The sequence below is a fragment of the Thunnus albacares genome, chromosome 13, assembly GCF_914725855.1.
Source record: "Thunnus albacares chromosome 13, fThuAlb1.1, whole genome shotgun sequence".
In the NCBI taxonomy this organism is placed as follows: Eukaryota; Metazoa; Chordata; class Actinopteri; order Scombriformes; family Scombridae; genus Thunnus; species Thunnus albacares.
The window spans coordinates 26678036-26693903 of record NC_058118.1 but is presented as its reverse complement, the minus strand read 5'-3'; the positions used below and the strand labels follow the sequence as shown (position 1 = coordinate 26693903).

Below are 15868 nucleotides of genomic sequence, written 5' to 3'. Positions count from 1 at the left end.
TGTGCATCTGTCACATTTTTTACTTTCCCATGTGAATTTGTGTGCATGTCTTTGCATGCGTATGAGAGAGAGAAGGAGCTCTTTCTGTGTCTGTTGTGCAAAGTTGCGTTTATGCATGACATGCTTTCATTCAGTAACGCCTCATGAGGTAGAGATTAAAAGGCAGGGGTGGCAGATAAAGCTGACAACTTCCAACTATACTCGCATACTTTTTTCAGGCGGGGGGATTGGAGGGAGATAACATTGGGCGCATACAATTCACCACACAACTTAGCGGACTAAGTGGAAGGGAAGGTAGCTGCCAAGAATATTTTTCATGCATAACCTACACATTTCTGACATTGAAAAAGTAAAATGAAAATATATTGAAGAAAAAAACATGGAAGTGGAAAAATACACTTAACTCCTTGGCATTTGAAAAGCCGAGTAAGAGAAATATGGCCCATCTGTATATTTCCAAAACTTTGAAATAGAAAATACAAAGAAAAAATGTATTTTCAAAAAAAATTTAAAATAAATGTATTACTGCACTGCCACATGGCAATTCAATCCATAAGGAGGAGAGATATAAATATATGACTACGGTTTACTTGAGAGAAGCAGACATCAACAGCAGCATACACATACAGAGGTTTTTGTTTTTATGATTGACTGAGACTGAGATAGTCTGTCTGCATACTAACTTTCACACCAGGTGCTCAAGCTGTAAAGACTGATAATTACACCTTGAGGTGGACGGGCAGTCGCATGCCTTTACTTGAAGAGTTTACCAACTTTTATGTAAACAGTGTCACGGCTCTTGTCAATCAGATTGTCTTTTTAATATCTGTCTCTTAACTGTTTATTATAATGTTTCCTTTAAGCCTTCACACCTTGAATCAAATACACAAAAGGTCAAAAAGAAAGTCAGTCAAAACAGTGGCATGGTTGTGAAAACACTGTATAAACTTCAAGAATACTGTACATCATGTGTATTTCAACCACAGACTGTATAAAAATATGGACGTAGTTACCATGACATCACCCACTGGTTCCTGAAGAGCGGTTTTGAAGCTTAAAGTGAGCTGCTCTGGTCGTCACCATCTTGGCAGTGCGTGACGCAGCCTAACTCCCAGCCAATCAAAAACGGGTAAAGAGGCGGGCTGAATGGCTGGAACAAGCCACCTAGCAGCTGGTGGACCTGTCACTCAAAGCAGCCATCTCCTTCATTATGCATAACTTTACGGCTTAATAAAATTTAAACGGGTGAGTTATAAAAAAATTCACCCCCCGTACAGTTGTCATGAAAGGAGAAATTAACACGTTTATTTCTGCTGTAAAGTTGGGCATTTTAACATGGGGGTCTATGGGGAATGACTCGCTTTTGGAGCCACCCTCAAGTGGCCATTCAAGGAACTGCAGTTTTTGGCACTTCCGCATTGGCTTCATTTTACAGCCCCAGAGGTTGCCACTTGATTTCAACTTTGGTCTTATTTTTATCAGACAAATCTGAGCTAGCCAAACTCCTTTGAAAACACTCACTTTCGGATTTAGCTCCAAATAAACTGTCTCAGATAATCTGGCTAAACTGTTGATTTGCATACAACCTATCTGATCTGTGTGATCAGTGATTACTTTAGTGCATATATACTCAATTGGCGGACTCGGACCAAATAACACCTTATTATGATTTTTATGATCAAGGTTAAGGACTTATTACACAACAAAGGTGTCACTTCTCTCAGTAATACAGTAGATCTCTGGAGTTTTTGTACTGAAATATCAACATGTAATGCACCCTTACTGGACCTTTGATACAGTGGAAATGTATTAAGTGGACTTCTAAGACCTGTATTTGAGTACTCCTGCTTTAGTGAGTACAATAGTATCATAAGCAATAAAAATGATGACCAAAACTATGAAAATATGACCAACATTGTGATGAACCTGCATTATCCTTTCATTAAGGCATCAACAAACAACAGAAGCCCAGCTTCCTTCACACCAAACAGCTGTTGTAAATTCAGAAAATGAGTTTTAAATCTTTCTTTCTCATCTCTTATATTCAACCATCATTTTGTGTGTGGTAGCTGTGGAGTGCATATTCAAGGAACGCCGTGCTCACTTCCCCACTTCTCACTCTGACGAATCATTTGTCATCTACGAGACACTTAATTTTTCACTCCTGATTTATATGAGCTCTCAGCACTGAAGCAGAAAGGCGGTGCGTTTACCTTCAGCACAGTGGATCCCAGCTCCAAGCCCACCAGGACCGTCCTGTCCACCAGCTCTGCTATCCTAGGGTCAGCCACCTTCAGGGAGTCCTGGACCAGGTCTGTGACATCCACCTGCCAGTCGGGCCCCAGCATGGTGATGACTTGGTCAGTGCCCTCTGTGGAGGTGGTATGGAACTGGGTCAGAACCTTGACCAGAGCCCGCTGGTACTGCAGGGTGCAGCCTCGGCTCACCCGGCGATCATCCTCTTCATCGTCTGCGTCGCTGTCTCTGGTGCTCCTTAGATGGAGAGAAAAGGGGAAATATAATTGAAATGAAGAATGACGATGTGTTTAGCTGGTGTCAAGGACACAGAAAATACAGAAGCAGTGCTAAATCACTCAGGCAGCTGTTGACATGGTCTTTGATGCAGTTTCCAGAGTTTCCTCCATGAGAGCTGAGCTGAGATTAAAGACTCAAGAAGCTAAATGCAATAACCACGATTTGGCCAAGTGTAACTGGAATTGGCCACCAAAATGATTAAGAACCCCTAATAAGAACTAAAACCATCACCAATCACAACTGGTCACTTCTTGTAACTGAGCAGCTGCCACTAAATTATGCTCAGCACTGTGGAATGTTTCAATTTGTGCCGTCTGTTCTTAAGGGTCTCTACTTTCTTTCTTTTATAATTTGACATCATAACACTGATGAGAAAGTCGGTACCCCATGTAGTGGTGATGTGGAAAAAAGTCCTCCAAGCCAGCAGAGAAGGCATGATAAGCACCGAAAAGAAGAGTTTTGGACTGCTGCCCTTCTTAATTCACAGGATCCCTGAGCAGCAGGGTTAAACATGCCAGGTGTATCCCCAACCGAGTGCAATCTGCTCTACAACAAGATGTATGACTTACCCATCTTCCCTCAGCAGGCTTGACAGTCTGCCAGTTCCTTCTTAAAACGCACTCCTCTGTTTAATCTTTGCTTTGACTTAACTATCGACATGACTTGAGGTTCAGGAGAAGCAGTGGGGCTGTCAGCCACCGACAAAGTATATATCTCCCCCATTGATTCAAGGAGTGGGTCTGATTATCAGGCTAAGCACTTCTGACCCAAGGTCTTATAAACGCTTAGAATACACTCCTTCAACAGCAAAACGTATTGTTGTGTGTACCTTTCCACCTTTCCCATCTACTGGGGTTGATTATTAATTCATCTTAACCCGGTACTCTCCACACTTCATCATTCCCACCAATACTTCAGCACTCTGCTCTGCCTATAACTTTGATGTTATATATGAATGATGTTTAGGAATAAAGGGGGCCTCTGTAAGGCTTTCATGGGTCATTGGAGATACCTGCATGTAGTTATTAATTTAAGTAACTTTAACTTCACCTCATGGACCTCTTCTGCTCTGATTGAGCACAAGTCATGAACATATCACTTCTGTTACTATGATTGGTTGAATTTGTTACTTTGAAATAAAAAATGTAAAGCTCTTTCACAGTCGCTGTGTGATTTTCTAACAACGTAGAAATACCACTATGAATTCAATACAGTGGAGATGATTGCTAAAAGCTACAGAGATCAGGAGGCAAGCGTCTGATTACATTAGTGCAGCAATGTATTGCATTGGCACAAACTGCACATATGCAGTCAAGAAAACAGTAATAACAGAAACAACATAACAAAAATAGCCAGTAGCAATATAGCAACTTGTTTTAGTATGGCAATTTTGCCATTTGGGGGTTAAAGAAAGGAAACAATCATCTATCTCACATATTAATTCACAAATTGGAGAGTTTTTGAGAACATTTAATACAATTCTGCAGAGTAGCACTTGTAGGCTACAGTGCCTGTACTAGAGTGTCTATGTGGCCTAACAAGCCTGCAAATGCATACAGTAACTGAAATTATATATATATACAGTCACTGAATGTTTTTCATACACACATTTTTTTCATACACACACACACACATATATATATATATATATGTATCAATTGACAAACATATCAATTAAAACAATAAGGAATTAATAAATTAAATGGTTTAAAACCAGACAGAAACTTCACCAATGAGACTACCTGGGGACCTCATGTGATTTGGAAATTACCCAACATCTGTGTTTTGTGCAGTGCATTCGCATGGAATAAGCAAAGTCTGTACTTTACTTGAATTTACTGACATTATCCTTCTGGATACACGTGATAACATGAAAGGCTACAAACTTTTACATTCTTGTCTCTAAATGACCTAAATACATAACTGTGATGGAAACAGAGAGAGATGAAACAGAGAGGGATGATGGAAACGGAGGGCAGCGTGACACAGAGTGACTATGTTTCTGACTCCGCTGTTCTCAGCTCCGATGTTAAATGCAGCCAAGTTGGATAAACTCCTGTTTAAACAGACATGAACCAGTGTCTCTACGTCTCATCCTCTACTGTCTGCGCTTGCATTGAGTCAGAGCCCTGAAGACCTGCCCAACTGTGATGGTGTACACAGAGCTGAGCGGCTCGCTGTCCGCTTGTTTATTCAAAGTTTACTAATATTAAACGTGTCACATGTCCAATTTGCACCAAATTCGACACTGCACGTCCACACATACATACATACAAATAGACAGACAGACAACAGTTGTGCTTTGAAGAAGCTTTGTCAAGTATGGGAATATAACCCCTGATAATGTCTTTAAGTGTTGTAGTCTGTGTTAGGTTATGCTTTGACATTACAAATTAAAAACAATACGCCTGTGTTAAAAACTGCAGGTATAAAGTTAGTGAGATGTAGGTGCTTGGCAGGCAGGGAGGGTCTAAGAAAAGAATGCCACAGGGTGCATTAGGGGAAATGTAGGATCCAGTCTTTTTGGAGCTTGACCCATACTAGGGAATAAAAATCAGGATATTTCGGCCTCTGTTTGACCAATTTTGACCGTTTACTTTCTCGTAAAAGCAACTGCCTGATGTTTTCTATCATCTTAAAATGTAACTTAATACAAGAAGACATTAATCTGGAAAACTGAAACCTGGTACTGATCTCAGGTATAGTGCACTTTTGTAGTTCACATTAGCTCTCTGGCTTAGATGTCATCTGGACTTCATCCTGTGGGCCTCTGTGTGTTTAAGACTGACAGCGTAGCTTCAGGTCACGTAGTTGCTGTTGTACTTAGAAGGTAAGCAAGTTAACTCGACAGCAGACGCTCAGACTGCTCACTCAGCTACTCATTCAGTTAAAGGTAGAGGAAAACCCAATGAGACAGTAAGACTCTCTCTGTCTCTGATAAGGAGTTTTACAACTCTCGGCTCAGGTCAGTGAAAGTTTACCTTCCTGAGTCTGTACCTGAAAATAAGGTTGATATTTTCTTCCCCCAGAAGAATATTGTCTGTTCTTATTAGAGTCTCTGATACAACCGTACAAGATGAAGCTTCAGTGCACACAGGCTGCCCGCCCGATTACACTTTCCTTCCTATTTTAGAGCATGTTACTGGATAATGCAGCCAGTGAGCAATTCTGCGGCACTGTAGCAAAAGCCCACTGCAGGCCAAAAGACCTTGCTGCGCATGAAGGTTCAGAATGTGTCACTTTGCAGAAGTGAAGGGATGTAGGATGGAAAGACTGAAACAGAAAGGAAAATAAAAGAGTTAAGGAGGCGAGGGAGAGAGAGTGGGAGGTTAGAGGTGGTGTTAAGGAGAGTCAGAGCGCTTGTGAGAGGAGGAAAATATGCAGGAGAGTGGGAGCAATGTTTGGATTGAGAGGAGATAATGAAAAAAACAATCATTCAGTCTAATAATCACAAAATAAAGCAGCTTAGCAGAGTTTGATGAAGATAATCATCACAATTTGGTGTTACTGGAGTGTTATGAAATGACTAATGAGCATTGTATTAAAGTTCTTATGCTCCATCTTACTTTGCAGTATTATTTAAAGTGCTTTGTGCGGCCTTTGTAAACATCACAAAATTCATTATCACAGCATTTCATAATCAATGTAAACAAATAGGGCCAAGGTCGAGACAACTGGAACCTGCTATCTTCTGCCAGTGCTATTGTTTCTCAAAATGAAAAAGATTTATTATAAATCCTGTAGCTGTCGGTCAACTCTCCCTGGCATCTTGGTTTTCTTGTAGGCAGTTGTTGGCTGTTTTCTTGAATAGATGTCCAGGTTGTTTTTGTAAAAGTCACAAATAAGTCTTAAGTCTTGATACTCAAGTCTAAATTAAAGTACTAAACTTTGGGTATGGATCTATAACAAGTGGAAATGTGATGTTCATCAAATGTGTGCCATAGACACAGAATAATAGTTAGTAGTATGTGAAATTAATTTTACTCAGGATCATTAATAAGATCTGAAATGTTGCTTTCTTGGTCTATTCTGTACACACAACATCTATTGCATGTCTGTCCTGAGAGAGAGGGACAGACAGACATTTTTCCCATTAAAAGTTTTTTTTGTTTTTCAAATTCAATTTTCAAATCAAGGGTCTAAGGACAGAGGATGTTGTGTTGCTGTACAGGTTGTAAAGCCCCCTGAGGCAAATTAGTGATTTGTGATATTAGGCTATACAAATAAAAATTGACTTGACTTAATTAAAAAATACACATGAAATTCATGTGAAATGTTACACTTCACATATGAAATGTTATATTTCTCATGAGAAAGACGTCATTTCCATATGTCATTTTTTTTGGATTGTATTAGCCTTTTTTTTTAGCCTCTTTTTTTTTTTTAAATAGGAAGCTGTAGAGAGCTGATAGGAAGCGATGGGGGATGACATGCAAAACGGTCCCTGACTGGACTCAAACATCACCCACCCAAACTGAACTACATATGAAATGTTTGTTCCCAAGTTCCAAAAACCACATATGCCCATATGTTGAATTTCCATCATCAAAGATGAACATTCAAGCTCAACTTTAAGTCATAAGTCCTAGAGGTGCTCATAATCATGGAGACATACTGATGAGGACCTTGTGATACAGTTGAAAGCTCTAGAACAAGCAAGGAATTGGACCTTGAGTTTGGGTTGTTTTGTTAATATGAGAAATTGATGTTTTCACATGTGTTATCTTACATGTGAAATATCTGAAAACCACATGTGCCTGTATATGAATATATCACACATAAACATGTGTAAGGAGTGGATTACATTTCCACACTTAATCCACTGGGATTCATTGAGAGCCTCCACATTGACACTTTTACAACAAGAATTACCCATCAAATGAAATATAGGCTGCTTTCAAAACAAATCAAATGCTACTGAATCAATCAAGAAGTGCAAACATAACAAGAATTGATCTATTTCCTATTAAATAAAATGTCTTTTCAAACAAATGTAATCAGTGCAAGCTCTCATTCCACAAGAACTTGTCCCTCTCTTTTCTCTCTGCCTCAAAGAAATCCACTGAGTGCCATTGAGTTACAATTATTAATTTCCAGTTTCCAGTCTGAACACTGGTCTGAATGGCTGCTGTGTCTCTGAGTCGTCGTCCTTGGGCCTGGGGAGAGGATCAAACCTTTAACAACTTTGTGAAGTCGACTGTAAGTAATATTATTTGTGACATGAATCCTACATTACATTAGTCCACACCTCTGGGTTATATGGTAATTACACTAAGGCCTCAAACTAAAGTAGTTATTACTTTTAGATGTAAAATCGCAGCATATTTCACGTTTGGATAGCACCAAACACGAGAAAGAGCCAGCCTACTGTGATATGGATTAGGCGAGTAACAAAACTTGATATTTCATATACATGAAAAGATTTGTCCACAACACCATTGCCAGAAATACTGCTGCCTGATGCTAGAACTACAGGGAAAAGTAAAGAAAATAACATGCTCAATAAATCCGAATGTCAGCATGCAAGAAATAAATGCTTCACCTGCAGTGAAATGAATTCCTGGCCTGGTTGTGTGACAATCATTGCACTGTAAAATAGCTCACGAGGGGTCTTTGATTACTATTTTCATGAAGACACAAGGGAAGCTATATGCATAGAAAATGGGTTGGAAGAATTGTGCATCAAAATAGTAAGGTCTGAAAATCTCACAACTCTGATAAAAGCCCATATATGATTCTTTGTAGTGTTCTACTTTAATAAGCTGGGCCTTTAACAAAACAATAATTGAATAAATGGTGCTAAAGTGGGGATTTAAGACATATTTTGCATGTCAAAATAATATAGCATCTATATCCCATTATAGCCCATTGGGGATCTTTGAAAAATGAGGCTATACAAGATGTTTTCCAAGCACTCTAGGTCATTTGAAATACCTTCATTCTTCATACAACTCCTTAAACACGCCATTTGTATTCACGTTGGGTAGAAATGGATTTAGTCTACGGTGATGTACTCCAGCAGCAACGACAGCAGCCACCCACGTGAGTGTTAATGCTCCCATTAAATATTTCCTAAATGAAGGGTTGTGGGCCTGTTTGTTACTGCTCCATGCATGACAAGAAGGCTAGAATATTTTAATGAGCTAAGGTTCTTTAACCCGAGACCACATTTTTCATCGGGGTCCTGGCTTTTACAATCTTAATCTGCCATTGGTAACATTTTTTTCCGCATCTAAAGGTGTTACATTTATAAAAACTTGTAGGCAGCAGCTCATTAATTTTTGTATTGCCTGTTGGATTCATTCTGTTGACAAAAGCTTCTATAATATTGACATGAGGGCAAGGACATAAACAGGACACAAGAATAAGTGCAGATAACTCTATTATAATGTTGAAAAGATGTATATTCAGTAGACCATGTGCTGACTTTAAATATCTAGTGCAAATATGCTTCACTCACAACATCCTAATGAGGGAAAAATAATGACAGTTATGTAGAATACACAGTTGTATTACTGTATATCCAAATGAAAGAAAAATAGCAATTATGGCAGTTATGTGAAATTGAAAACTGTTAATCCTGTGACCCCCCCCCCCCCCCCCCCACCCTCATTCAGGGGCCTCCATTTAAAGTGTAATGTGCACTTTATATTTGCACAATTCACTGCAACTCTAACTGTGATATGCACTTTATTTCGTACTCGCAGTTTTTTGGATTCTGTAGAATCCTATGTTTATGGTTAGTCTGCTATGCGCTACACACTTTATATTTGTACCACACAGCTGTCCATTTTAATATATGTCTGTGATTAGTTTGGCATGAAAGGACTGAAGTCAGGACGTGGGTGGGAATATTTTACTCTTTTTTCCTTTTACCTTTTATTTGTGTGCATTGTTATCATTCTTGGGTATAGAAGAAATGTATGCATGAACTATATTGTATTTGAGCTGCACTGCACCAAATTCCAATCAGCTTGTGGAAATGGCATTAAAGTATTGAACTGAATTGAAATGAATTGAATTAAAGTCTGACTGTTGTTTGAGTCCTGAGTAGCACCCCAAATAACCTGCTTATTAGTCGGAAACCATCATTATCTGTCTGACAGTACAACCAATATTTATTCTAAAACGCTTTCTGCATACTTACTCAAAGTCTAATTAAGTCTAGACTTGTTGTTTAAAATGGGTTCAGATGGGTATGACACATACATGACAACCTTGCAGATCAATTTATTCTTGAGAGCCTTCACAGGAAACATTTCTCCCATATACCCGAGCCAGAACATCTAATTGGAGCAAAACAGGCAACTACACATAAAATCCTGCATAACAGAGAGGAGGCTGGACCGCTTTTTAGTTTCTAATGTTTAGGACTGCGGGGTTCCATGCTCTTTGGATAATGAGTCTTCTGGTAATCATGAGCAAAAAAGAGACATCCAAAATATATTCTGCTGTAGATAATGCATCCTTGCTCTGTTGCTTTTCTATGGTTTATACATAAGAAAAGAAAGTAGAAGAGGTTTTAGAGTGCTCCCTTGAAACATGTACTGAACAGTGGTTCAAATTCTGGGTTATAGCACAATGGATCTTATTTTCATAGTTTATGTGTCACAGTCACAGGGTGGTCTTATTTATTGGTTACCATACAAATTGTTACATCTACTACCTGTGCCGGGAAACATGCCATCATTTATAGCGGTTCTGGGAACACTGCAACATTGCTACAATGAGATCCAATGTGGCAAAAAGACATGAACAGTCAGATGATCAGATACACTGCAAACAAGCCAACAGTTTAGGCAGATTATGTAATCCAACTTTTATTTTGAGGTAAAACTGAATTAATCATCTCTAACTGCAGAAAAACTGTGTGTTCACAACCACATTTAGTGTTGAAAGTCAAAGTTGAAACAGGATGTCAGTCTGTTAACCGTAAAGGACTGTCAGTGTTTATTGTCATGTTCCCAAATCTCTGCAGTTACGTTGGTACTTTACAGTGTTATGGCCAAAGCCATACGGAATGATCGCAAAAGCTACAAAAATAAGACCCAAGTTGTATGAAACTGTACTTTCCCTGTAACATTGCATGCATGATACCTGTATCTCTGTGTGCAGTTGAGCCTTACCTTCGGTCGGGCAGAATGGGAACCCTCCAGCCTTTGATGAAGCTGAGATTGTTGTCCGAAAGTTCCACCTGCAGGGGAAGTTTGGGCACCCAGACCGTCAGCTCAAGCGGCGCACTCAGGTGCTCGTAGCTGAAGATGACCCTGGCGTTCATGGAGCCCCGCGTCTCCTTCCCATTGACGAACACGTAGTCGCAATTCATGGACACCTAGGACAGATCAGGGTCAGAAGTCAGAGACCATCTATATGGTAATGGTCACATCAATGGCAGAGGATCTAAGTGATGTGTGATGATATATAGCACAGTATGGATGCAGCTGTCAGCGCCACAATTCATTCCGAAGCATTTCAAGGTTGATAATTTCAGCAGGGCAAATAAACAGCAAGGAATTAGATCTCTGGTATTTGAATGTGTTATGAAAGTACAGGGCACATAAACCATCTCTGCCAATAACCCCCTTTTGACTTAAAGGAGCAGTTCGCCCCAAATTAAAAAGAAAAAAACTCTAGAAGCACTACTAGAGGTAAACCAATATAGATAGTTTCGGTTTTACTTGCCAGGATTTGAGATTTTTGTCTCTATAACATATAACGATTTCTATAATAAACCTGATACAATGGAGACAAATGGGATATTGTTTGTGTCATTTACATTATTGAAAAACTAAGCAGCAACTTCCCTTTCCAGAAACAATACCTAAGATAACCAAGGAACAACTTTTTTAACAAAGAAATAGTCCCAATAAATTACACAATAAAATCTGTGGATTATGCAGTGTAAAAGGAGAAACTGAGTTTTTAACAATTTAAATCAATGTTGTTAGCACAATAAACTCAATTCACCTCCACTGCATTATGGTGGAAACCTCAGAGATGGATATCTCAAAACATACACACAAAAACATTAAACCACAGTATCTGTATGATTCAATGCCAATAGGGGTGAGTGAGAAAATACTGTATATTCTGTATATAATTTGGGTGGAACAACTCTGTAAAGGAAGCTGTATGTTTGCTGTAGACTAGTGCTCCTTAGCTGTGTGTCACTGTGGCTCCAGAGTCTGCAGGCTTTCATTCCATCCAAACACTACAGAAGCGGATTTCACCGGTCTTAACCATAGACGTGGAACAAATCAGTGAGAATCAGCTGCTGCTGTGTTTGGTCAGAATAAAAACCCACAGCCTCTCCGGCATTGGTGGCACAGTGCTGAGAACCACTGCTGTAAACAATGCTGTGGGCTGTTCTCTAATCTAATTTGCATCTTTTATGCAGTCAAATTAGGGCTTCTAAGTAACCCAGAGTTTGTTAAGCATGTACAGTACAAATTAGGCATGCATACTGTTCAATGTTTGCAGGAATAAGACACGCAGTATAGCTTCAAACCTGGTTTATTGACCATGATATCGAGGATGCAATGTAACAGACATAGCAGCAGTCACACTAACCAGCACCAACAGTACACCACTGAGTAACACCAATGTGCAGGATTACTTCCTCTAAATACAGTGTCTGCAATAGCTCGACACTAACTAACTAATGTGAACACGGTGACTGATCTACCTCCCCTTTTCTTAGCTCATGCTCTACACAATGACAAAATTATCTTGTTAAGTAGTAAATGTGGCAGAGCTTACAAAATGACCAATATTCAGCAGATACAGTATTTTCAGTAACTGATAACCATATGAGATGAGAAATATAGAAAACACCCTGCTTAATATGTAAATGATATGAATATCAGTTACTATAGCCAAACAAATATACACACTGTGAAACACAAAGTTAAGGTCACAACAAAGTAAATATACTTGAAATATGAATGATTTGAACACTTGATTGTCAGCTCTTAACACACTTATGAATTAACCTGAACAACATGCTTATGTATTAACTTAACTGACAAGTGAATTCAGTCACTGTATTTGCGATTTGGCTTGCTAACACAACCTGAGCATGTTCTGCACAGACTTTCAGTTGTGTTTGAGGGTAGCTTTGCTAGAGGCACCTCAACCTGGAACTGCTTGGTGTCCATCATTTTCTGTCTTTCTTTTGTGACAGTGTCATAGTCTTTTGACTCAAGTCCAGTATCCTGGTGGTCAGTGTCACCTAGATTGAGCTGTGCTGGAGCAGGCTTGACTATGGGCTAAAATCTGCCGGCCACTCCTCCTATACAGTTTTCCCTCTGAGTGAATGACGTAAGATCTGGGCTCCTGGCAAATCTCCTTTACCATGTCTGTCCGGTTGTAACCTTGTGGGGTCTGCAACCTGACAATCTGTCCTTCCATCAAAGGCTGAAGTGGTCGGCTTGATCTGTCATAGCACAACTTTGGTAACAGTCTCTTATTAAGAAGCTTTTCCTCCTGTGACTTACACATATGTGGTTCACGCAGCTTCCTTGAGATCAGGAGAGTAGTATGTGTTTGCCTCCCATGCAAGAGACCCTAGCTTTGTGTCATGTGGCACGTTTCTGAGATTTAGGAGGTTGAGAAAAACATTTGAGAAACAGAGTTGCTTGGTCTTTAAAGCACTGGCTTATAAATTGTCTGGCATTGTCTGATATGAGGGTGTGTGGTGCTCCATGAACTGAAAAGTGTCTCTTGAGTTTTGTGATGATTGTTGCTGAGGTAATATCATGAACAAGGTAAGTCTCATACCAGCCTGAATATGAGTCCACTAGCATTAAGTACTGCTGACTGCGCCATTCAAAGACGTCTGTTGCCACAGTCGACCATGGAAGGTCTGGAGCTGGAAGCAGCTGGAGTGGTTCTTTCTGCTGGAGTTATTTTGTGCTGTTACTCACAGCACACAACTGTATCTCCTTGTTGATGTTGTCTGTTATTATAGGCCAGAAAACTATGCCTCTTGCTCTCTTTAGTAGCTTTTGCACAAGGATGCCCTCTGTGCATGACGCCTATGTACTCCATATGTAGTGACCAAGGAATGACTGCTTTGTGACCTTTCATGATGACCCTGTCTTCAATAGTTAGTTCATCTTGGAAACGAAAATAAGGACTAAGGGTATGTGAAAGAGTGTGCTGTGTGCTGGGCTGTTCATGTCTGATGATACTGCTGAGTGTCTGCACACAATAACCACTGCCAACAGCTCTTTTTTGATTTGAGTATGTCTGGTTTCTGTGTCAGTTAGCATCTGTGAAGCATAGGCTACGGGTTTTCCTTCCTGCAAACATGCTGCACCAAGTTCGTACTGTGAAGCATCGCAGGTAAGAGTCATTGGCTTGCTGACATCATAGTATGACAAAACTGGTGGGCAGGACATGTGCTTATTAAGTGCTTCAAAAGCATTTTGCTGCTGTTCATGCCAAATCCATTCAGTGTCTTTGTGTGTGAGTTGTTGCATTGGAGCCATCAGCTGACTATAGTTTGGAATACATTTTCCAAGGTAGCTGACCATCCCTAGAAATCTTTGCAGAGCTGGGACATCTGCTGGCACTGGCATTTCACTGATTGCCTTCACTTGTGAAAACGTGGCCAGTGTAGCTGACCTGGTTCAGCTGGAACCTGCACTTAAAAGGATTAAGCCTCAAGTTAGCCTCTCTGGCATGTTAAGCACCTTTCTCAAGTTGGCTCTATGTTCTTCCACATTTTTACCTCTGATGATTATGTCATTGACTATGATTGCACACGGATATCCAGTGAAAATCTATTCAATGGAGCACTGGAACACTCACTGGCAGAGTTGAGTCCAAATGGCATCCGTAGAAACCTGCAAAAAAGTGCTAAAAGCAGTTAGCATCAAAGATTTGTAGTTAAGAAATCTGCCAAAAGGAGTTCTTTGCATCGAAGACCAAAAACACAGTTGTATTTGACATGCATGCGGCCATTTCCTCCACATTACGCATAGGGTGATTTGGCCTTTTCAAAGCAGTGTTCAGGTCTCTTGGATTGATTGACTTGTTTGCTTTTTGTTGGTGGCAACCATAGATGATACCCAGTCAGTTGGCTCAGAGACAGGAGTGATGACACCCTATTCCTGCATCCTGTCTGGCTCAGCTTTGACTCTGTAGTTCAGACAGATTGAACAATGGGTCTCACATCCAGGTCGAATGTCATAGAATAGGTTACAGGTAGCTTTCCAAGCTTGTCAGTGAAGACATTGCTGTATTCTGTTTGAATTTGATGGGACAGATCATCATCAGTAGGGCTTAACTGGTGAACGTCTTTACTGAATGAGACAAGCCCCATTTGCCTACATGCACGTAGCCCTAGCAGTGGCAGAACATCCTCTTGAACAATGAAGAATGGCAATGTGTATGGCTGTCCCTCTAGGTGGCACTTCAACTTAACCATACCAACAGTTTTGATTTTGCTGCCCTCGTATGCAACAAGGTTTGTGGATTTAATGCATGCTCTTATTTGTTCTTCATTCTTTACTTGTTCAAATGCCTTTTTTGACAAAACATGACACTTGGCACCTGTGTGAACTTTCATTTCAATTGGAGAGCCATTAACTTGCACAGTGACAAAAACTTCATCATTTTCTTCTATCTGTGCATTAGTTGAATCAACACTCATTTGCAGTGTTATACCATCGTCATAGAAGTCATAGTTTCATCTGTACTGCTATCAGCTTGGTCAGGTTCTAGCTGGTGAACAATCCTCCTGGGTCTCTGCCTATTGTTGGTTTGTTGTTTGGACTTGCAGCCTTTTTTTGCAGGCATGGCACTGTTAACCAAAAGCTGAGCATTTGTCTCTCTTAGCTGCATGACTACCTCCACAGTTGTTGCAGTTGGCAATCCACTGTCCCATTTGTTTCTGACTGTTTTTTCATTTTTATCTCATGCTATTGTTTTCTGGACTATATCAACATTTGTGATGGAGTGCTGTGGAGAAGCCAGTGTTTTGTTGTGCTCTTCATCTCATAAATTTGAGAGATGGAGATAGCCTTAGCTTATGTAAAATCACACAGTAGCACTTTTCTCAGATTGTCATTATTACTACCAAAGACCAGTCTATCTCTAATAAGCTCCTCATAGTGATGTCCAAAGTTGCAGCTTTTTGCTTTGATGCTTAAATCACTGACATGATTCAACTGTCTCACCAGCCTTCTGATTTTGTGTGTTGAACATGTGTCTTTCCATAGTAACATTGGTTTAAGAGTTGCGTATCTCTTGAAATTTCCTCTTGAGGCATTCAGGTTCATCTTTGGATTCCGCAGGATCGACGATGCTGGCAACGTGCCAGCATAAC

At 40.0% G+C, this 15868-nt stretch overlaps 1 protein-coding gene across 4 annotated transcripts in view; it reads right to left on the bottom strand.

Moving 5' to 3' along the window:
* Positions 1 to 15868, bottom strand: part of tmem132e (transmembrane protein 132E) — a 411199-nt gene that overhangs the window by 28288 nt on the left and 367043 nt on the right. For all 4 annotated transcript variants that reach the window (XM_044370477.1, XM_044370476.1, XM_044370478.1 and 1 more), the window contains 2 exons: positions 10662 to 10867; positions 2214 to 2493 (listed from right to left, as the gene is read on the bottom strand). In XM_044370477.1, coding sequence (XP_044226412.1) covers positions 2214 to 2493; positions 10662 to 10867 — 486 coding nt within the window. The remainder of the gene's footprint in view (positions 1 to 2213; positions 2494 to 10661; positions 10868 to 15868) is intronic.